Raw genomic sequence first — 24,726 nt, 5'->3', positions numbered from 1 at the left:
GTCTATTTTACGTCTGTCATAGGTCGTGTCAACTAATTAGATGGTCGCGCGGGCGGGGTGTGTGGCGAGGGGGGGGAGGGGACAAATCTGCATACATAGATAGTATTTTGAACAGTTGACATTTCTGTTCTGACGTATGAAATTTCAACGATGCGTTTTGAAATTGCATCGACTCAACTTGTGCGTTCAGAATTATATTTAACATCATTATAAAAAATCTAACGTTTCTTATGGAATTTTAAGGTTTATGACTTAAAATTATTAAATAAAGCTAAATTTGGTATTTTTATTAGATTCTCAAACCATTTATTTAATGATAATTAATATCGAACGAACCATTATTATGAGCGTTTTACGTTTTGTTATCTGTCAAGCTACTTAAACACGCTCCATCCAAGGTCAAATTACTTTCCCCACTAGTGGATAAAATGCGTTTTTCCCCGCTTGTTTTAAAGGATAAAAGACGGCTTTCCGAGCTAGTGAGGGGAAAACTATTTTTTTGCGTTTTTAGAGTCTATCCTATACCTAGTATCCAGTATGACTTACATGTTCCCCTCGCATAATATGACAATGGGTCTGCAGACCCAGAATTACAAACGATGGACCGAGTGAGGCGAATTCATGCGTGTTTTTTTAAAACTGGCACAACAGCTGATATCCTAGAACAATACATGAAAAAGAAAAATAATTGCGAGGGATACAAAGTTGAGGAATTAAAGCTGAAACACAAGTACTACGCTTCCTTCTCAATCATATTACCCAGCGACAAGTACGATTATTTCATGAATCCGAATAGCTGGCCGCCAGGAATCGAAGTCAGCGAGTGGTTTCGTCACAGCTCCCGGCGCGCGAGAGGCCCGCCTGAAAGCGCTGAATGTAGTCCGACACGACGGAACTAAAGAAGACGATGACAAAAAACTGTTCCCACAAAATATGCTGCGCCAAGGTAGCTTGTCACCTAGTAACAAGACGAACACAAATTCTCAGCAGTTTAAAAATCAACTCACCGGCATCAAAACAACAAAACAAAAAATTGAATCAAAACAAGTAACTGTTATTCACCAAAATATCAATCGGTTAAAAAACAAGACATATAAGTTGGAGTGCGAGCTCGAACTTTTGAAAGAAAAAGATGTGTTATGTTTATCCGAACACTGGTTATCATCCGCCGAGATAGTGTCAGTTAATATTATGAACTTCAAACTTAGTGCTAAATTTTGTAGATCAAAACATCAAGGTGGTGGCGTCTGCATTTTCACAAGGGCGTCTCTTCTAGCCATAGAACGACACGAAGTTTCAGAACTCTGCCAAGAAATGAATTTCGAGGCCTGCGCAACCGAGCTAGTCGGGCTAAACGTCATAGTGGTATGTGTTTATAAACCGCCGCCTCAACCAGGTGAGAAAAATAACTTTACAACGTTCCTCAATTTATTGAATCAATTAATTGAGCTCCCTTTACTGAAACAATACAAAGTGCTGATTGTGGGTGACTTTAACATAGATTTAATAACTAACACAACCGAAAAAAAACTTCTGATTGATTCCGTGTCGTCCGCTGGACTTAGGTCACTTGTATCTTTACCTACACGAATCTGTAAAACGAAAGCATCATGTATAGATCATGCTTATACCAGTATGTCAAAGCACGAAATCTTAAGTACAAAATGTGTTGAAATGCATGTATCTGACCATAAATGTACTATTATAACTTTTAAAATTGACATTACTCAACAATGTAATAAGATCGTATTGAAACGACTATTCTCTAAATTTAATGTAGACCAATTTATTTTAAGTTTAAACAACTATGACTGGATATCTCTTTTAAATAAACCTGTTTGTGTAAACCTTACCGTGAACTCAATACTAGACATAATTACCTATTATTATAACTTACATTTTCCCTTAAGGAAATATCCACACAAAAGTGTAACCAGGTCTTGGGTCAATGAATCAGTCAGGGCGTTACGCTCACGTTTACGAAGTACAAAAAAACAAATGTGTAGTAACCCTGACAATTGTCATCTACCCAAAGACTTGACAGCACTAGAGACCGCGTACTTTAAAGAGTTATGTACGACTCGGAGGGATTTTATCAATAAATCCATAGCTAAAAGTGAAAACATTAGCCGTACGTCGTGGCGTGTAATTGCCGCTGAAACCGGTAAGCAAGTAAACAAAAGTGACGCGCTTGATATACTTATAAGTAGGTCAGCGGGTGTGAACGAAGTGCAGCGATGCGCCACCGTCGCTTCAGATCTAAACCGGTTTTACGTTAGCGCAAATATTAACTCACGAGTACACACTGACATTCCATTAGCACTCCAGTATCTCAATAAGCATATCGAGCGACACCCATGCGTATTTCACTTCAGTGGGTTTTCCTGTCAACAAGTGGCCAAAGTTGTGCATAAAATAAAACGCAAGAGCTCAACCGATATCAATGATATGTCGACACGCTTGTTTGACCTACTTCCGCCTTACATTATAGATATTTTTACTAGATTATTTAATGACTGCGTAACAAACGGAGTTTACCCCACTAACTTAAAAAAGGTTAAGGTTCAACCTGTGTATAAAGGAAAGGGCGAGAAACACGCGTTAAAAAATTATAGACCTATTTCGTTAATTCCGATATTTTCAAAAGTTTTCGAGCGGTTATTAAGCGACGAACTTATGTCTTTTTTCAATAGAAATGATATGTTGAATAAACAGCAATATGCGTATCAACCGGGCCGGTCAACAATTGACGCGGCGCGTGACGTAATAGGCAGAGTAATGGGTCACCTGGACGGGCGAAGGCAGGTCGCTGCGATCTTCTGCGATCTGTCACGCGCTTTCGAACTGGTAAGTCATCCGCTTCTATTAGCCAAGCTCGATCACTACGGCGTCACGGGTAACTATCACCGAGTAATTAAATCATTTCTTGATGCACGCAAACAGCTCACGTCCGTAAACGGTGCAAAATCTGATATCCTAGAACTCGGTCCCTGCGCAGTCCCCCAGGGCTCGTGTATGGGAAACAACCTTTTTATTTTGCTAATGAACGACTTCACCTCTGCAACTGACCAGGCGGAATTCGTCCTATTTGCTGACGACGGTTGTGTCATTGTTGCGGCTGAGACTTACTTCCTACTAAAAGTAAAACTGCAAATGGTCATGGATCAAATATCGGCTTGGTTTTCAGCTAATGGCATGGTGCTCAATGTTGAAAAAACCAACATAATACACTTTAGCCTACGGTGCCCAAGTGATCAATCACTAAATAAATTAAACGTCATGTGCAATGGCCAACCTGTACCTCAAGTCGACCAGGTTAAATATTTGGGACTAACCATCGATGCCGGCTTAAAATGGTCACCTCATATAGACGCGCTGTGCCTACGGTTATCTTCAGCTTGCTTCGCCCTAAGCAGATTATGCCCATGTATGGATTTGGCTAACGTAAAGAAAGCCTACTACGGCTACTTTAACTCCATATTAACTTACGGTATTGACCTTTGGGGCTGGGCTGCGGAACGTGAGCGAGTATTCAAACTCCAAAAAAGAGCATTGCGCATCATCGCTGGTGTTAGTTGGGATCATCCTGCAAAGGATTTGTTCATAAAATACAACATACTAACCGTACCTAGTCTTTACATCTTGGAAATGGCTAAGTATGTTAGAAGTAATATTAACCACTTCCATACCAACGCTGATGCGCACGGCTCCATCACGCGACGGCGACATGACCTGAGCTTGCCACACACACGACTGGCTAAAACTAAAAAATGCCTTAACTTCATTGGTCCAAAGATTTATAATAAGATCCCTCCGGCAATAAAGCAGGCCCCGAGTTATGCTTCATTTGTACGACAAATGAAAACAAAATTAGTCAAAGATGCATTGTACACCATTGACGAATTCTTTTTGTAAATAAGTATTTAGGTTGTAATAGTAATAGTTGTTTAATGTATATTTAATATGTAATGTAATGTGTAATCGTAAACAGACGGACGTATAAAATGTAAAATTTTATGAATAAATAATTGAATTGAATTGAATTGAATTATGGTCAAAGGTTTAAAAACCCTGCATAATATAGGTACCTTCGTATGTATGTATTAACTCTTTATTGTACAGAAAACAAAAAGACATACATGATAGGCAAAGGCGAAGGCAAAGCCAGTTGTATCGTGGTGGAAAGACCATCTAGTCGTATGAACATATAAAAATTACGTGCCTTACTATTTTATGTCCGCAAAGTATGCGTTAATTGAAAAAAGTTCATAAGGTGTTTATTGAAACGCCTGATGGGATGCTAGATGCAAAGTTTCATGATTTTGGTATCACTCTCATAAAAAAGTATGTTGCTTATTTTTACATGTCCATGCGACCAGCTGACGGTCTTTTCATTGCGATACAACCAGCTGCCGATTTTTGTAAATCATAATAACATCTAAACTATCATATGACAAAGTGTCAAACGGGAGGCGATGACTAAATTTATAATTTTTTTTACATGTTTCGGGGTCTGCCATTGCTCAACCCATCAACGGAGTTATGCATTCCACGTCACCCTAAACCACTTTACCACCACTTTACGAGTTTTTGCCCGCTAGGCTATTGGTCATTGAAATCTGTTCGTGGCTCTCGGTCCATTACATTTAAACATAAAGAAAGTATTTCATTTTCCATTATTCATTTTCATTTATTTAATATGTAATAGGGTCATTAGGGTAGTATTAGGGTCATTCTCTGAGAATATGTTTGCGGTTGCGTCTAATTGCCACAACTCTTTTCATACATTTTGTATGCGTCGCGGCAATTAGACCGCAGACATATTTTTTGAGAATGACCCATTTAATAATTAAAAAATACTTACATCACAATATTTACCGTAAAACAATCCAACTAGGTATAGTGCAAAGGCTGACAGACGGACGGAAAGGGTTCCGTACATTACTTAAAAAAAGGTATAGTCCAAAGGCTGCCAACTATAATCCAAAATTAACTGTATATCTTAGGTCATGTCTGACTCTCGGTTGAAATTCGTAGTTTTATTTCAACATATTTATATAAATGGAAGAAAAAACTGGCAAAACCAAAAAGAACATTGGTATTGATAAGGTTAGGTTAAGTAAGACAAACACTTGTAAGAAATCTTCATACTGTTTCTCTTACCCCGAGTATAATATACTATTCTCTTACCCCAACTGACTTACCTAATTACGTATTCAACTTGTACTGGTACAGTTGTAACTGGACTACCTATAATTGGACCGGTTTACGACTTTTACGGTACTTTAATTGTCAAATAAACGAATTAATTTGAACATAAGTACTGGTTTGTTTGTTATTTACCTATTCTAAATCCTACGCCAACAAGTTCCGTTAATTTGATAAATTCTAATCAGTAGCTCATTAGCTAAATGGATACTAAAAATATTTTGGTAAGACGAAATAGTGTTAATACTACCGAAACAATTGTATTATCAGTCTCATATATTAATGAAGGCATGAACTTCAACAAGAGAAATATTAATGCGAATCCAGTTTAAAATCCGGCATAGCCGATCAACCTCGTTCCTCATAAATATACCCCAGCAACATAAGTCGAAGACTCTTGGAGGTATCAAATTGAACTACGTATAAAGGTTCGTAAGACCACGAATTGACTAAGAAATTATCGGTAGCTATACTCACGTGGTCTCATCTCAACATAGAAGAAGACCACAAAAGGTGTGGATTAAAACCTTGGCGCGGGTTCTACGTACGACGAAAATGCTACTAAATTACTTTGGAATAGGCGAAATACGACAGTTGACACTAGAAATGAAGATCCGGATTTCACTGATAGAGATTACGATGGAGATTACTTACAGAGCAGGAAAAAAGTCCAAGACAGGAAAGGTGAGTAATTTTTTTGGGAAAGGTCCCAATACCACTACTTAATGTTGCTTTTTAGGGTTCCGTACCTACCACAATAGGAAAAAACGGAAACTGTCTGTCTGTCCGTCTGTCACAGCCCATTTTCTCAAAAAGTACTGGACCAATTAAGTTGAAATTTGGTACACATGTGTAAGTTTGTGACCCAAAGCCGGACATGTAACGAAAACAAATTAATTTTAAACATGGGGGCTACTTTTGGGGGGTAAATGAGAAAAATTAAAAAATAAAGTTTTTCAAACTATATCGTGTTACATATCAAATGAAAGAGCTCACTTGGAGAATCTATTTTTTTTGTAATTTTAAAATAAATAGCTTAGAAGTTATTTAAGAAAATAGCCAAAAAATAGTTCTTTATGTATAGATGACAGGAAAACCTATTAGAAATGTGCAGTCAAGCGTGAGTCGGACTTAAATAGTTTTTGATCTGCGACCCCTAACGGGACGGCAACTTTTTAAAGACATTTTACTCACGTTCCACATGAAAATATATAAGTACTGTTAAGAATTGTCAATTGTGTAATATACGGAACCCTTGGAACGCGAGTCCGACTCGCACTTGGCCGGTTTTTTTCTATTGAATTTAAAAAAAAATCCTGTGTGTTTTCAGGTGGTCAAAAACGTGGGTTCAAACCTCTGTTGTGCTGTATAGAGCAGAAAAAAATATTTTCGAAAAAAAATGTAAAAATATGACTCAAAATAAGATCAGGATTCAGGATCCTTATCATGCAAAGCTTAAACTACTTCCTTATTTGACCATACCTTATACAAACTTTAAATAACAAAACCATGCTTTACTAATTTCATTTCAAATATGTATATTGCCCATACTTAATTGATTGTACTATATATTTTTTTTGTAATTGCTTAAATCGATTTAGTTTAATTAACCTGACCATGTTTTATCAATATTAAATAAAAATGAATGGAAATATATACCTATTTTTAAACCTTATCCATCCACAATCAGGGTGTACAAAGTCCACGCTTCATGCGTTTATTATGAAAGGCAAATGTTTAACTAGCCTTTACCCTCATTATGTTTGGGTCATTTGGGCCAAGTTGACTACATATATACAGATTGAAGAAGCGGTGGCATTTAGCTAATCTGTCAGTTACTAGGACGTAGCAGAGGCAGACACACACTTGGTAAGTTTTATGTTATTTACACTTATTTATATTTATTTATGAAATACATATTTCAGAAACTTTATTTCTGTCAAACTCGCTACGAACGCTGTAAGCGTAAAGGGTTTAAAATTAGTATGTAACGTCGGGATGTATTTAAATTCATTATGCACGATATAATCCGTTTACATACTTTTATTACATAAGTAATTATCACGGTAACCGAAGACAATATTTTATACAGTGTGTAAATCCAATCCGGGCGATAAATTAAGCCAGATAAATAATTTATCCGTGTACCTGATCATTATTTAAGAAGTTTTTTTAAGTCACACTTTATTATGACCCTGTAATTAATTTCTGAAAATTTACCGAGCAGCGATGCTGCAATGCAAACATTACGAGACAATAACATGACATGACATTACGAGATATATATACGGGCTTTTTATAGTAACAGAACTGCCAACAAGCGTTGACAGTTACTTTATAAAGCTCGTATCTCGTAACTTGTGTGTAATGTGTGTTGCTTTACATTGCGGGCCGAATTATTTGGTATGGTTAATATTTTTATTGTATTTCTAAGCACAATTGTGACGTTTTCAATCAAAAGTTACCACATTGTCGGTTGTCGATAAGGTTGATTATAAATTGAAGTCATATGGAAATAGCGCCCTATATTGACAACCGACAATAGAGGGTACATATTGTTTGATTGAGAATGGCACAATTTATCTCAATATACTTCTTAGGTCATAGGAAACAGAAAATATGGAAAAATATTAATGGATGATGAAGTACTTATCAAATTGTGTCGTTTTCAAGCAAAAGATACCACATTGTCGCTTGCAATAAGAACGCTCTGACTCTGACAGGTTATTCGTATAAAGATACAAGCAAATTTCGTCCTTATGGTAAGCGACAATGTACCTTTTGCTTAAAAACGTGACAATTTTATTTACATAATAGTTTAAATACATTTTCTTACGATGATACATATACAATACGTAGGTATATTCGTTTTACTAACTGTTACTACTGACAAAAATCTTTTTAAACTATGTTTTTTTATACTATATTTTAATATTAGGAAAAGGATCCAATCCACAAAAAACTGTCAATAGCATTTGAACTTTTTTTTAAAACGAAGTCATTGATTTAAATAGCAAATTTTAAAGAATCCTTTTCCCTAAATGGCGTCCGTTTTATATTGAAATTTGGTTGCTATCACCAATTAGTTTACACTTATTAGTTTCCTCGTGATACTTTGTCTGTCGTACTTGTCCTGCTTAATCATTATTTTTACTTTCAGCACCATGAAGCTACTCTCGTTTCTGCCACTGTTTCTAGTGGCCACCACAATATCGGGCTCGCCTATCGGTGGAGAAGACACACGAGCTGATACTACACCCCCCACTACTAGTGAAGGCAAAGTATTACCAACTAAAAACCTATTCCTGGAATTCAACATCAAATATGCTGGACAGCATGATATCGTACCTATGGGGATAATGAGCTCAAAAAACTCAAAAACATTTTCGTTGTCTTAAAAATGTATTAACTACTATCTTAACACGTCATTTTTAATTGTAAGGTATTAAAATAAGTAACAAAGCAGGGTTGGATCCTGAATTGAAATATACAAGAAACAAAATATACAAAAAAAATGTTTTGTCTTTTGTTCTAAATAAAAAATATTAACGTTGGAGCATTCCTGAGAAGTAACCCTACGTGGGATTTCAGGGTTTGTCCAATGGCTACGGTCATCCTGTATGTCTTACATAATTGTTTACTGATTCTGAAAAAAAAATTAAAACATCGGTTTTTACTGTTAGAATTTACATAGTAATCATAATTTATGTAAATTTGTACAATTATTGGTAAAAGATCTTACTACCATTAGAAATTTATACTATTTGTAATATACCTATAATAAAGATTTTAAATATAAATAATTGCAAACCCCGATAAAACCGCCTAAATTATCATGAACTTTTCCAAATTTTCCCAATTTTCCGCCATTTCGTCTTAAAACAAATATAGTTTTTTTAAACTTAAATACTGCGCAAATTTGAATAAAACAACGGAAAGTGTATTAATTTATGATCAAAATAATTATACAGGACCAAATAGATTTTATCTAATTATGCATAAAATTATGTTTTTTGTTGTGTACGCTGCATGCATACATACATACATACATACATACATACATCACTGTGCATTTAAGGGTTAAAACCCCTTAGCTGACCTGAGTGCGTAGCCAACATGCCAATAGTTTACGCTCCGTAGCGAGCGAAACGCAACTGTCACTGTCGCACTAATATGGATGAGCGATAGAGAGACACAAAGCGTTTCGTTGTCGAAGCGCAAGCTATTGTCACCTTGACTAGGCACCCTGTTTAGAAATAAATACCTTTTACTCACCACAATCTCATTCTCACACACCAATTGTGCATATGGGCATAAAAATGCCACAAATATATATGGACGTGTAAAGTAAATGAAAAATAAATATATTTTCAGTGTTTATTGATAATATTATAATATTTTACAGTTTGTATAGCTATTTTACATTAATATAATCAGTTTAGGTTTAAATACATATATTTTGCAACATGTTCAATTTTGAACGTTATGCATATGTGACTTACTCCTAAAGTTATCTTTAAAATCGATCAATCATAATTAGACAAAGTAGACATTCTTACTCTTACCATTTTGGTAGGTATGTACGAGTAGAATTGACACATTTTATAATACTTTTTTAGCTAAAAAATATGTTATCAATGATTTACAAAGTGTCCTCACTTATGTGAACATGGTATTTTAACTACAATAAAATAAATGAATAAACAATTTAAACTTAATTTAAATGTGTAATATTTTATTTCGCAAACACATAATAGCCATGATAATAAGTTGGTACATACATCGAGTTTGATGTTTTTTATTAAAGAAACAAAGAACGAAAGACAGCCTACATGCATCGCGTGGTCGTGGTGCCGACCAGTAAAACAATGATTATGATTTCTAAGGACCCATTTGCATGCTGCCAAAAAACAGCTACAAAGGCTAGATCATGTAACTTTTATAATATCTTCTATGTAAAACCCTTTTTATGTGCAAATAAATGAATATGATTATATTTCTGAATGAAACCTGCGTCAAAACGTCGGAAATGAAGCAAAACAAATTCGCGACAGACCCGGTTTAAATGTTTAAAATGCGAAAGTTTTAAATGAATCTCATAGTCAACGAGTTTGTACAACTTCCATTGGGTGTGACAACGCACCTAGACGACCTCATACTTGTCAAGATGGAAACTGATCTCCTGCGAATAGTCAACAGGCGCGCATTCGGCCGCTTTACAAACGATAATGATAGATCATTTATGAAGTAAGAAATAACAAAAGTTAACTTTCATACATATCTCACGGTCACTACTAGTTTGCCTAACTGAAATTGCGAAGGATGGGCGGTCACCGACCCGATAAATCGAGATAAATTTTGTCAATTAAATATTCTTATGTAAGTATGCGTAGAGTTCTCTCTACGCATGTCATACATAGTTCTAATTTCAAAAACCCATTTGCACGACTCATTGGGTTTGACCAGTAACCCCTCGATCGGGTGTAACGCACCTAGACGATCTCATACTTGTCTGGATGGAAGCTGATCTCCTGCGAGTAGTCGACGGGCTCGCCGTCGGCGGCCTGCGCCACGCGGACGGCCGCGAGCAGCGCCAGCGTGGTGTCCGAGCTCCACGACACGGTCAGCGGGAAGAAGTCGTTGGGGATCGCTGGGGTTACCCTGTCAACGTGGACATTGATAATAGCCTCCTAAGGTTCTTTAAAAAAGGAGTATACAGGTTTTTATCCCTTAAATGCATGATTTTTTCTTTTTGCCTGAAATTAATATATGTCTTACATAATTGTTTACTGATTCTAGGAAAAATATAAATATAAATTAAAACATCGATTTTCACTGCTTAACCAGTATTAGAATTTACATAGGGTAAATCATAATTTATGTAAATTTATACAATTATTGGTAAAAGATATAAAAAATCTTACTACCATTAGAAATTTATACTATTTGTAATATACCTATAATAAAGATTTTAAATATAAATAATTAAAAACCCCAAAAAACCGCCTAAATTACATACTAAAAATCATTAAATTTTCCCAATTTTCCGCCATTTCGTGTTAAAAGAAATGTAATTTTTTTTAAACATAAATACTGCGCAAATTTCAATAAAACGACGGAAAGTGTATTAATTTACGATCATAATAATTATACAGGACCAAATAGATTTTACCTAATTAATTATGCATAAAATTATATGTTTTTTGTTGTGTACATATCACATCACTATGCATTCAAGGGTTAAAGGGTCGGCAACGCGCGTGTAATATCTCTAGTGTTGCAGGCGTCCATAGGCTACGGTGACTGCTCACCATCAGGCGGGCCGTATGTTTGATTGCCACCGACGTGGTAAAAAAAGGCCCAGTCATACAAATGATAAACACAAAATTTGCCATTGAAATTTGAACCTATAGTGCAGGGAACAGAGTTGATATTTATTTATTTCAGGGGTTGAGTTTTTATTTCATGAGTAACTATCGCGGTAACCGAAGACAATATTATGATATTTATTTGTTTGTTTGTTTGTTTGAAAATTGGACGAAACGAAAGAAATGCAACTCTGTTCTAATTGAATTATGGTTTAAATTTCGTCGAACTGAAAAGTACTATAGGGACCTTGGGCCTTAGGTTAGGGGATAATCTGAGATAGAGACCCGTCTACCCCTTCCCAGAAAAAAGCCTTTGAATGGCTTAGTCGTTTATCGAATAGCCCCAACGATCGGCTTTCCCTTTTAATTGCTTACCCGTTCAATTGACTTAGCTGGAAGGGGTTTCCCTTTGAGAGATACCGCTAAAATAAAAGGTTATCCCCTTCCTGGACCAATTTTTGAACTGCACTCCCATTGGTCCACTGAGAGCTGAGACCTAAGCACCATTGAGTAGACATTGTACTCACGTGAACTCAAGACTGCCTGACTTGTGTTGCCTTTCTGCGCGTAGCTGCCCTCCCATTCGTGGACCAATTCTTGAGCTGCCCTCCCATTGGTTGACCAATTCTAAGCTGCCCTCCCATTGGTCCACTAAGACCTAAGCACCATTGAGTAGACATTGTACTCACGTGAACTCAAGACTGCCTGACTTGTGTTGCCTGTCGATGAGTGGGATACTCCAGATCAGGTTACGACCTTTCTGCGCGTAGCTACCCTCCCATTGGTGGACCACTACTGAGCTGTTGCCGGTTCTAAAAAAATAACGTGTTTGTTAGAGCAAAGGAATTATTTCATTTGATAATCATTCGCGAATAGGGAATATTACGCGAAACTCTGCATAGAGAACGCCACTACTACAATCTGAGGGTCTATCGCGAAACAAGAAAATCAAAATTTCGCTATCTAACATCTCTGATACTCATGAATATTCGAGCGATAAAGAGGCAGATAGCGAAATTTCGGATTCGTGTTTCGCGGTAGGTCCTCTGTAAACAAACCGCCTTGATGCATCAATGTCATATTTTATTATCTCTGAAATCTTGTCAAAAAACTGTAAAAGGCACAGTATGTATAAGTTACTCTATGGTTTACTAAAGGGGCTAGTGCTGCACTCTGTGGCAGGACTTTGCAGTAATACCACCTATTAGGTATAACTATTTATGTATTATTTATAAACGTCTGTCAAATGTAACATCGGGATCAGATTGTCGACGAAATAATTTTATTATTGAATGACTTTTTAAGGTTCCGTACCCAAAGGGTAAATACGGGACCCTATTACTAAGACTCCGCTGTCTGTCCGTCTGTCACCACGCCGTACCTCATGAACCGTGATAGCTAGACAGTTGAAATTTTCACAGATGATGTATTTCTGTTGCCGCTATAACAACAAATACTAAAAACAGAATAAAATAAATATTTAAGTGGGGCTCCCATGCAAGAAACGTGAGTTTTTTGCCGTTTTTTACGTAATGGTACGGAACCCTTAGTGCGCGAGTCCGACTCGCACTTGGCCAGTTTTTTTTCTTTCGAATAATTTTGTGGTCCTGCTCGAGTACATATTTGATGTTGACGTCGCAGACGCCGGCGCCCTCTGGCGTTACTTACGGCAGAGGAATGTTGATGGTGACGTCTTGCAGAGTAAGGTGGTCCTGCTCGAGTTCATACTCGATGTTGACGTCGCAGCCGCCGTTGGCGCCCTCTGACGGCCAGCAGTTGACTGTGTAACAAAAGTGAGAATCTTTATACACTAAAAAGGTACTTGAGTAATTTTTTGAATAGAGAATTGCCACAAAACATGTGAAAACCTAGTAAAAAAACCGATTTAGTCCGATAAGGGCGCTCGATCGACTGATTTGATGATAAACGATTCTTAAGTTAAGATTCTTGGGTTGGAGTATTTAGCAGATGGCGCCAGCATAGCTTGCCCTGTAAATCCCTAGAATTATGTCAATATTTGTTTTTTGAATGGAATTTTATACCCCGGATGCCAGCTCTAAGCCAAATCTCATAGAAAAAAGGGGCAAGCTATGATGGCGCCATCTATGCAAACCTTTGACAGTTGCCAACCCCATTAGAAACTGAACTCGAGTCACTGTTGTATTTAAAAAAGCCGGAGGCACCATAAGTAAAGTTTCCGAACGCTTCCTAATGCTTATCATTTATAGGCCTGGTTACCTACTTACTACCTAATAAACGTCAGCTGCCGCTCCGTTGGTGACTATAAAAACAGTAGCCAACTTATTTCGTTTTCTCCCGATTGAGTTGTTGAAATCTAGTTCATAAATTATACCTGAGATAGGAGCGAGCTTGTCACCAGCGGTGGCGAGACGTCACTTCAATACGCCGACATCAGAGTGAAGTGGGAACAATTTAGCCCGTAAGGCCCACTTGCACCATCCCACTGGGTTAAGCGGTTAAACCGTTAACCCAGTGTTAAATTGTACTGGTAACCATGGTAACTCCAGGTTTAACCGGTTAACTTGGGTTAGTGGAATGGTGCAAGTGGGCCTAAGCCAGCTGCCGCTTCGTCGGTGGATAGGGATAGGGGTGACCATTTCATGTTTTCTCCCGACTGACAATTGGCCATTAATCTGTTGCTGTCGGGTTCATCCATTAATTACGTCACACGAATTTCGAGGTTTTTTGACCCCTCCCCCTTCTTGTCACACTTGGTCACATTTGGCAAACCCCCCCCCCTCCTGGTGTGACGTCACATTTTTCAATGAAATCGGCAAATCGAATTAGGTATTATTAATATTGTATCAAAATATTTTTGATAAAAGAAATATTAGTAAAGTAATTAAACGATTAAAAACGATTATCGTTCCAAAAACTTGTTATTTAACTGTACCGCGTATATATAATTTAAATAAGTTAAAGTGAAGTCACAAAGTTTGTGACTCTTCCCTCCCCCTTGTCACATTTTCTTGACACCCCCCCCCCCCCCCCCCCTAAACGTGTAATGTAATTAATGGATGACCCCTAAATATTGTAAGATTGTACCATAATATTTGTTTATTAATTTACCTGAGATAGGGGCGAGCTTATCGTCGGCGGTAGCGAGACGCCACTTTAGTACGCCGACGTCAGAGTGGAGTGGGAACGGTCTCTGCGCCTGCTTCAGGCCGATGACGCCGCTGGATCGGAACGCCTCTTTGTCCACGTTGGGGTGAGTCTGGGAATAATCGAATGAATTGTCATGAAATGTGACGTTCTTAAGCAAAAAGTACCACATTGTCGCTTGCCCTAAGGATGGGCTGTCAGGACATTCGTATTAAGATACGTCCGTATTATATGGTAAGCGACAATATGGTACCTTATAATTACGACGACCGGTCTGGCCTAGTGGGTAGTGACCCTGCCTGTAAAGCCGATGGTCCTGGGTTCGAATCCCGGTAAGGGTATTTATTTGTGTGATGAGTTTTCCTGAGTCATGGATGTTTTATGTATGATGTGATGTGGTATTTATATATTATATATATCGTTGTCTGAGTACCCATAGCACAAGCCTCCTTGGGCTTACCGTGGGACTTAGTCAATTTGTGTAAGAATATTCCTATAATATTTATTTATTATTTATTTATATATTTGTGAAAAGGCACAATCAAAGTGCCAGTGAACGCGCTATGGTACACGAGTATAGATTCTTACCTGTAACTGCAACGGCCTGGTGTCCTTGTTATCGACGTGCACTTGTATGCGGCCGAACTGTTCGTTACTGATACGCAGTGTCAGGAGACCTGGACAAAATGGACCATTTATAGTAGATTGTATAACTAGACCATACAACAATGTCAATTCATCGTCAGGCTCGGCCGAATTTCACCTTCCCATACAAACGGAGTTTCGTTCTCATTTTAAAACTACGTGTTGGATTGTAATGAAACTTTGCACATACAATGACATGAGGTATATCTAGGTCTGTAATTAGTTTATACAGCTCTAGTATAGACGGTGACTAAAAATAAGTGCATTCCCGTTGCCAGGGAGGTTTTGGGATTATACTGAGCAACTTTTACTACATTTTGGCTGGTCCATTGGCTGTTTCATACATTTTGGTTAGTCCATTTTCTATGGGAGCGTAAATTTTTTTTTCGCGATTTCGTGGTTGGTCACATAGTAAAAGTTGCTCAGTATAATCCCAAAACCTCCCTGGCAACGGGAATGCACTTATTTTTTAGTCAACCTGTATAAAACAAACGAAATAGAGCAAAAACAAGTTTTGTATGAAAAACTCAAATACGCTGTAATTACAAACATAGATATACCTTATCCTATTGTAAGTACACAGTTTCAGAGCAAACCAGTACTCGTTTTAAAATGAGAGGATAAAAAATATTCCTAATTATATTCTAAACCATAAGGTAAAATTTTGAAAGTTCTAACTAAAATGAACAATATCTCCGAAACTACTGATAATCGCTGTTTATAATCATTTCTCTCCAAATTGTATCTAACTTATAAAGCCTCTATTAACATAACAATTAAGGCGCGTGTTGCTTACCAGAGAGCTCGAAACTCTGTATGTCACCGTCGCGTCCGGCCACCAGGTTAAGCCTCTCCTCAAATCTCAGGTGAACACTGAAATAAAGAAATAACTTTAAATATTTCAGTAATAAATCTCCTTAAACCATAAACGAAATAGGGGGGGTGGGGGGTTCCTTTGTATATGATATTTATTTCGATAGTTTTAATAGTAGTGTGACTACTTGTAAAAAAAAAACACAAATTAAAATATTTTCATAAGAAAGTAATTTTTAATTTGTTCTTAGAGTCTCCTTAAACCGTCAAGTGGTTAAATCAGATGTATTATGATGTATTGTTAACGTCAGCTGCCGCTCCGTTAGATGAATGAGGAATGGCAATCATCCAAAGTATCCAAACACGTAGAAAATGGGAGGAAAGGACTAAAAGTATTTAATTTTTTACGTGTTTACAGTTTCTTGACCCACCAAAGGAACGGCTAATAATGTCCGTACTTCATGATACATCTCCTTTATTTTATTACTAATTATCGCTCGGGAAGAACCTCACAAAAAAAAACTTATGTTGGCTGCGGTTCATAAAGGCAGCAAGTAGAGATTCCACGGAAAAAAGGTCAAAGGTTCCGTACCCAAAGGGTAAAAACGGGACCCTATTACTAAGACTCCTTTGTGCGTCTGTCTGTCCGTCACCAGGCTGTATCTCATGAACCGTGATAGAGAATTACAACATCGTGAAATTTTCACGAGTTGAGTTGGGGCACGAACATGAGCGAGTGGGACAGCTGTAGTACGTACTCTTTCTGGTCGGGCGCCGGTAAAGCCCCAGGTTTGACGTCGGGTTGAGTAGCGGGGGTGACCGCGGCGGCGGCGTCGCCCTCGCTGCGCAGTTTGGACACGAACATGAGCGAGTGGGACAGCTGTAGTACGTACTCTTTCTGGTCGGGCGCCGGTAAAGTCCCAGGTTTGACGTCGGGTTGAGTAGCGGGGGTGACCGCGGCGGCGGCGTCGCCCTCGCTGCGCAGTTTGGACACGAACATGAGCGAGTGGGACAGCTGTAGTACGTACTCTTTCTGGTCGGGCGCCGGTAAAGCCCCAGGTTTGACGTCGGGTTGAGTAGCGGGGGTGACCGCGGCGGCGGCGTCGCCCTCGCTGCGCAGTTTGGACACGAACATGAGCGAGTGGGACAGCTGTAGTACGTACTCTTTCTGGTCGGGCGCCGGTAAAGCCCCAGGTTTGACGTCGGGTTGAGTAGCGGGGGTGACCGCGGCGGCGGCGTCGCCCTCGCTGCGCAGTTTGGACACGAACATGAGCGAGTGGGACAGCTGTAGTACGTACTCTTTCTGGTCGGGCGCCGGTAAAGCCCCAGGTTTGACGTCGGGTTGAGTAGCGGGGGTGACCGCGGCGGCGGCGTCGCCCTCGCTGCGCAGTTTGGACACGAACATGAGCGAGTGGGACAGCTGTAGTACGTACTCTTTCTGGTCGGGCGCCGGTAAAGCCCCAGGTTTGACGTCGGGTTGAGTAGCGGGGGTGACCGCGGCGGCGGCGTCGCCCTCGCTGCGCAGTTTGGACACGAACATGAGCGAGTGGGACAGCTGTAGTACGTACTCTTTCTGGTCGGGCGCCGGTAAAGCCCCAGGTTTGACGTCGGGTTGAGTAGCGGGGGTGACCGCGGCGGCGGCGTCGCCCTCGCTGCGCAGTTTGGACACGAACATGAGCGAGTGGGACAGCTGTAGTACGTACTCTTTCTGGTCGGGCGCCGGTAAAGCCCCAGGTTTGACGTCGGGTTGAGTAGCGGGGGTGACCGCGGCGGCGGCGTCGCCCTCGCTGCGCAGTTTGGACACGAACATGAGCGAGTGGGACAGCTGTAGTACGTACTCTTTCTGGTCGGGCGCCGGTAAAGCCCCAGGTTTGACGTCGGGTTGAGTAGCGGGGGTGACCGCGGCGGCGGCGTCGCCCTCGCTGCGCAGTTTGGACACGAACATGAGCGAGTGGGACAGCTGTAGTACGTACTCTTTCTGGTCGGGCGCCGGTAAAGCCCCAGGTTTGACGTCGGGTTGAGTAGCGGGGGTGACCGCGGCGGCGGCGTCGCCCTCGCTGCGCAGTTTGGACACGAACATGAGCGAGTGGGACAGCTGTAGTACGTACTCTTTCTGGTCGGGCGCCGGTAAAGCCCCAGGTTTGACGTCGGGTTGAGTAGCGGGGGTGACCGCGGCGGCGGCGTCGCCCTCGCTGCGCAGTTTGGACACGAACATGAGCGAGTGGGACAGCTGTAGTACGTACTCTTTCTGGTCGGGCGCCGGTAAAGCCCCAGGTTTGACGTCGGGTTGAGTAGCGGGGGTGACCGCGGCGGCGGCGTCGCCCTCGCTGCGCAGTTTGGACACGAACATGAGCGAGTGGGACAGCTGTAGTACGTACTCTTTCTGGTCGGGCGCCGGTAAAGCCCCAGGTTTGACGTCGGGTTGAGTAGCGGGGGTGACCGCGGCGGCGGCGTCGCCCTCGCTGCGCAGTTTGGACACGAACATGAGCGAGTGGGACAGCTGTAGTACGTACTCTTTCTGGTCGGGCGCCGGTAAAGCCCCAGGTTTGACGTCGGGTTGAGTAGCGGGGGTGACCGCGGCGGCGGCGTCGCCCTCGCTGCGCAGTTTGGACACGAACATGAGCGAGTGGGACAGCTGTAGTACGTACTCTTTCTGGTCGGGCGCCGGTAAAGCCCCAGGTTTGACGTCGGGTTGAGTAGCGGGGGTGACCGCGGCGGCGGCGTCGCCCTCGCTGCGCAGTTTGGACACGAACATGAGCGAGTGGGACAGCTGTAGTACGTACTCTTTCTGGTCGGGCGCCGGTAAAGCCCCAGGTTTGACGTCGGGTTGAGTAGCGGGGGTGACCGCGGCGGCGGCGTCGCCCTCGCTGCGCAGTTTGGACACGAAGGACTCGGCGTCGGTGCCGCGGGAGCCGAGCTTCATCGCTGAACGAGTTGCTGGACGACTGTAGGTGTAAAGATATCATTTTAATAATGAGGTTGAAAACTAATAAAGATAAGATTTGTTTAATGATGATGAAAAATAAGCAAAGCTCAACGCAGGTGGCGCTGCAACCATTTAGGCTCCGGTTCTCGTGGGGTAATATTTAGGGTTTCAAATAAAATACAAAAACCTTTTTATGTTTATGAAGTTACGAATCAAAGCTCACGACAACAAAATAATAACAATGTTCCAAATTTGTATAATGTTCTGCGAATTTATACAGACAGACAATGCACAATTTACTAACAGTGTTAGTAACTACCTATACAGTACCGGTCAAAAGTTTAAGTTCACCCTTTGTTTTCGGTACAAATGAGTACCTTTGTGCTATATTTTTTTCCAGTTCGGATGTCGAACAATTTACGTACATTTCTAAACAGCTCATTCCCTAAAATCTTATTGGCATGCAGCCCTTTAAGCCAAATCTCATAAAACTCAACTAGAGAAAGGGGCTAGCTATGATGGCGCCATCTATGCAAATCTTTGACAGTTGCCAATCGCATTACTCAGATACTCACGTGTCCCTCGCGGGTGTAGTGGGTATCTTCTCCGCGATGGGTTCCACTCCTGCAGCTGAAGACATCGACTGGTTGCCGAAACCACCGCTACTACCTGTTAACGATAAATAATATTTCTGTGATTCTTTGTGGATCACTGAGTCAAAATAAAATAGAATGGAATAGAAATCATTTATTCAGACAACACATCAATACAACACATATATAGCAAATACAAGACAAAGATAAACGAAACAGTAGAAATAGAGATGTGAAGCCGAAATGGTCTCCACTCAGCAATGCAGCTGGCACGACTAGCGTGGTCAACGGCGCTGGTTTTTGTGGAGCCAGCGGTGTGCGGGACAGCATAGTGCGGGACGGGACACGTTGTGGACGACGTGACATAATAATATAAATAGTTACTTATACAGGGTGATATTTTTAACAGCACCACAGATACGTAGTGACTTTATAGATCATGCTGAACAACTTTTATTATGGGAAAAATGTCGGAATCATCGGCGGGACATCAATCACATCAATATTTAAAAAAAAAACACATTTATAGTCGGTCAAGCAAATCTTGTCAGTAGAAAAAGGCGCGAAATTCAAATTTTCTATAGGGCGATAACCCTTACGCGCCTATATTTTTAGGGTTCCGTACCCAAAGGGTAAAAACGTCCGTCGGTCCCTCTGTCTGTCTGTCACCAGGCTGTATCTCATGAACCGTGATAGCTAGACAGTTGAAATTTTCACAGATGATGTATTTCTGTTGCCGGTATAACAACAAATATTAAAAAGTACGGAACCCTCGGTGCGCAAGTCCGACTCGCACTTGGTGGGTTTTTTTTAATTTGCCGCCTTTTTCTACTGACAAGATTTGCTCGACTAACTACATTCATGGAAACATCATACATATTTTCAAATAAATACTACATCCGCAAAACTGTATAACAGTTTGTTGGCAGAAATAGACTCCCTTCTTCGCATACCGTTATAATTAAACTTATTACTTATCTACTTACTTCGGTATACAAACTATTAGGTACCTACTAGTATTAGTTAGAGATATAAGTTCGTTATAACATGCTTTAACTTACTAGGTTTATTCTAGTCTCACATTGTTCCAACATGAGTTTTTTTTATAATTATGCGTGTGCGATAGAGATAGGAAATAGCGGGTAAATGTACAAAATTATTCATGCTTGGCATCCTTAGTTTAAAAAAAATTCATTGAATTACTTCATTTCTCGTGTGTATTCCCACTTATCCCCATCGGGCACAAATGGGAATAGGTGCATTCAAATTAATAATTCTCATTTGTCCCTGCCTTATGTCGTGGAGCGGGAACAAATGGGAATACACAATTTCTCGTGTTATTTCTCACCGAAGGCCATGGTGCTGCGGGGCGCTCCGCCCCTCTTGGCGGCTTCGAGCCTTTCTCTCTGAAGCTCCTTTGCTCTCTCGCGCATACGGTTAGCCGCTTCTCTCTCTTGAGTCTACAAGAAACATTTACATACACACATACATACATACATGAACCTAATGTATTAATATGACTTACACAATATGAATAGTTACAATAGGGTATTTGACTACTAGTCAAATCAGTTTCTTTTTTCGAACTGTCAAAACGATTTTGCTACTATAGAATTTATATGAAACACTAACATGTGACGTCACAATAAAATTACCTACTATTTATAGTTTTATACGGGTTTTAAAATATAAATTGTGTCTAAAAATAACTGCTGTCTACGTTTCTCTGGTTACTGGTGATTTGTTTCATGCTTGGTGTAATATAATTAATTTGAAATACATTAAAATAAAAACATAACAAATTTCTAACAAACAGAGGATCTGACTGGAAGACAAATTGGTTACTTAATTTATAACGTCAAAGTATTTTCTCACTATGTATGTATGTCATCAGTGGGTTTCAATTGCGGAGTAGGCCGCAGAGATAACTGACCCCCCTGCATAGAAACTTGTAACGACCAGAGTTCGGACAAATTATCGCAAAAATAAATATGGTATGGAACAGGATAAAAAAAATTGAACATTTTTGAGTATAATCTGGAAATCTTATTCAAATATACTGTACATAATATGAGTTTAATAAATCTTGTCCAGTTTTGAGATATAAATGATTTTTGATGTTTTTGCGATGATTTGTCCGACCTATGGTGATGACAATAATTATAGTAACTTAACTTTTGCCCATCAAAATTGAAATTATAATTACAAAAAATATATACTCCATCCAATTTTTTATAGATTTATTTGTCAGAAGAATGCATTTGCCAAATAGTTACATGATAAATCAAATGTTATAAAAATTGGTACTAACCTGTCTAACAGCCTGATAAATCTTTTCTTCATGAGAGTCCATTTCGACAAAGGAACGAACCTGAAAATGATAATTTTAGTAAACTTAACAATAGATGTCACATAAAATAATGAGATTGTTTATTTAAGACCATCATTGGGTTAGTAATAATCTTAAATTTAAATAATTTTATTTAAGTGTTAGAACTATATACATAACTATCTTCAATAACTATAACTTTACATTTATTTATTTATTACATAATAAATAAAAAATAGAAAATATTTTTCATACTAATGAAAAAGTGACGAAACCCACCATTGGTGAAAGCCAGATTCAAACCTGCGTCTTTAGCTACCGCGGTTATTAACGCCATGAACCTCTAGGGCCTAGGCCACAAATCTCGACTATATGCTAGAAAAACTAGGCGTCTTACTCTTTGACAAACTCTAAGATGGCGTATAGTAGAGAAATTGGGACTGGTTCCACCGTGGCGAGTGGAGTATCCTACGCTAACCCAATACAGATTGGGGACTTCACATACACTTGAATTTCTTCGCAGATGTATGCAGGTTTCCTCACGATGTTATAAGGCTAGTGTGTCAATATTTGACTTTACCTGTGCCAAGTTGACACTCTCCCTGTACCCGAGAGCCACAATCTCATCGAAGGCAAAGAGCAGGTTGAAGGCCTGGTTCAACACCTCCGCTTCAGTCAACTGGGTGCAGTATTCAGGTACCTGGTGGAATACATTGAAATCAAATACAATTTATGGGCACTCTTACGCAAATCAATGAAACCTCCAAAAAATCCAATCAATTTCCCTAAAACTTGTTTTGTACATGCTGAGACAATGATATACATAATAAATATTTGAGCCATCACACAAATGTAACGTTTTCAACCAAATGTTACGACATTGTCACTAGTCGCTAAGGTTGATTTCAAATTGGAGCTATATGGAAATAGCGCCTTATTGTCGACCGACAATAAGTACCCTTTTGGTTGAGAATGGCACAAATAAATGCCTTATTGGGGTTCAAACCCAGGACAACTAAGCAGGTAGGCAGGGTGGCTCTAATTACCAGTACATTAGGAGTGCTTGACAGTACCAACAGTATCCTGAGTGTGATAGTAGGCTCAATAGTCACTATATGCAGCACTGGTCGAACCTGCATCGTTCCCTAGCTACGTATGTAATGTAGATATCTAGTAAGAGTAGTAAGTTAAGTAATAATTAATTGTATCTAACATAGTTTTAAGTTCCTGCATGTACATGTTTGACTAACCTGTTATGGATTTCTGTGGTCCGAAATAAATTATTTTTATTTTATTTTTTTATTAGGCCAGACAGATTGTCAATGGATTTAAACATGTCTACGTAGACCAAGATTTGATTGAAAATTTCCTCGCAAGGCGTCTCGTTCTGTGTGGAACCTAATAATTTAATTGGATTCCAGTCCTGAGCACTGTTTTAGTTTATTTTAGTTTATCCTAGTAAATATTAAAAACAATTACCACTCGGCTGAAGAGGCGGAGAGTTTCCAGGTCCTCAAGGATGTTGCTGGCCTTTGTGGTGATGAGCAGCATGTACAGCTTGTCCAGCGGCTGGTACACATATCTACACAAAAATATGTGGCACAGTAACGTCAGGAGCCGAGGAAGCTATAAGCAGTGGGGCGACACTCCTCCTTTCGGGCATTCTCAGATCCGTTCGGATCAGCATTGCTTGCATTGCAGTATTGCATAGGAGGAATTATTAGGGTTGACACAACTTAACGTCCCTTTGCATGCACAACTACAGATAAGGACTTGAATTTTGACAACCCTAAATAGCCAAAAGGGATAGTGCCATACATTAGAAAAGGGAGAGAATGATTTGTCCCTGAATCGGTGTCAAACTTCGGTTTTGTAGGAAGTGTCATTTCTGTATGGTAGTACTATTACTTATTCTGTGCCTATGCACACTTATTCTTTCAACAGTAAAGTGTTCAGTAATCAGTTCATTACCAACATTTCTTCTGCAGCTTCTGCTGCTGATTACGAGTATATAATTATATAAATTGTGCTAAAAGCTTGCTCACTTCCCCTCTTTGCCATGAAGATTTTGAACAAACATTTATTTGACAATGACAAAGTATTTGAAACCTACCTGACTGATTCAGTCTCGACGAAGGTGTGTTGGCGGCCTCCAGTCATAAGCTTGGGGAAGGCTGCCAGCAGTCCCTCTATCCGCGCCTTCGTCATTTCCACAAACTGTCGTGACACTAGGGCTAAAAACATGTACACGTATTTCATCATAACTTTCATATAAAACTGAACCACACTGCATAATATAAGTAGGGAATGAATTTTATCTACCTTTCCCTGACTTAGTGCATACTGTAGCTGCTATAAGCACCTGAAATATTAAATAATTCAACTATAAACATACGCCGGAAAGACAACCACAAATTTATGACTATTACACAGAAGTCTGAAAAGAAACAACTTTGGAGTATCACTTTCTAAATTTATGTTGATACAGGAAATCAATTTACCATTTTGTTATTGTTCAAAACAGACCAATTTGCATTAAAAATAAGAAAACCCTCGCGTAAAACTGTTTGACAGTCGACAGATGACGTGTAGAAATATTTTTAATTTTTCGTTGGAATTTGGGTTGCCATTTGTATAAAAAAAGTACCAAGTATTTCAAATATTCCGGAACAAATACTTATTAATAACAGTTCCAAAAGTACGTAAAACTGGTAAGGA

At 39.6% G+C, this 24,726-nt stretch overlaps 1 protein-coding gene across 1 annotated transcript; it reads right to left on the bottom strand.

Moving 5' to 3' along the window:
* Positions 1–9,571: 9,571 nt before the first annotated feature.
* Positions 9,572–24,635, bottom strand: LOC134751730 (coatomer subunit delta). Its single transcript, XM_063687172.1, has 15 exons — positions 24,510–24,635; positions 24,331–24,370; positions 24,122–24,242; positions 23,488–23,590; positions 22,589–22,708; positions 21,991–22,050; positions 21,028–21,139; positions 19,662–19,755; positions 18,944–19,105; positions 16,144–16,220; positions 15,291–15,379; positions 14,667–14,814; positions 13,245–13,356; positions 12,266–12,388; positions 9,572–10,869 (listed from the first exon to the last, which is right to left on the bottom strand). Exons 1-15 carry the CDS (start codon positions 24,510–24,512, stop codon positions 10,701–10,703), a joined length of 1,533 nt encoding a protein of 510 aa, XP_063543242.1. The 5' UTR covers positions 24,513–24,635; the 3' UTR covers positions 9,572–10,700.
* Positions 24,636–24,726: the final 91 nt, after the last annotated feature.

This window comes from Cydia strobilella, chromosome 23, assembly GCF_947568885.1.
Source record: "Cydia strobilella chromosome 23, ilCydStro3.1, whole genome shotgun sequence".
NCBI lineage: Eukaryota > Metazoa > Arthropoda > Insecta > Lepidoptera > Tortricidae > Cydia > Cydia strobilella.
This window is presented reverse-complemented; position numbering and strand designations above follow the sequence as displayed.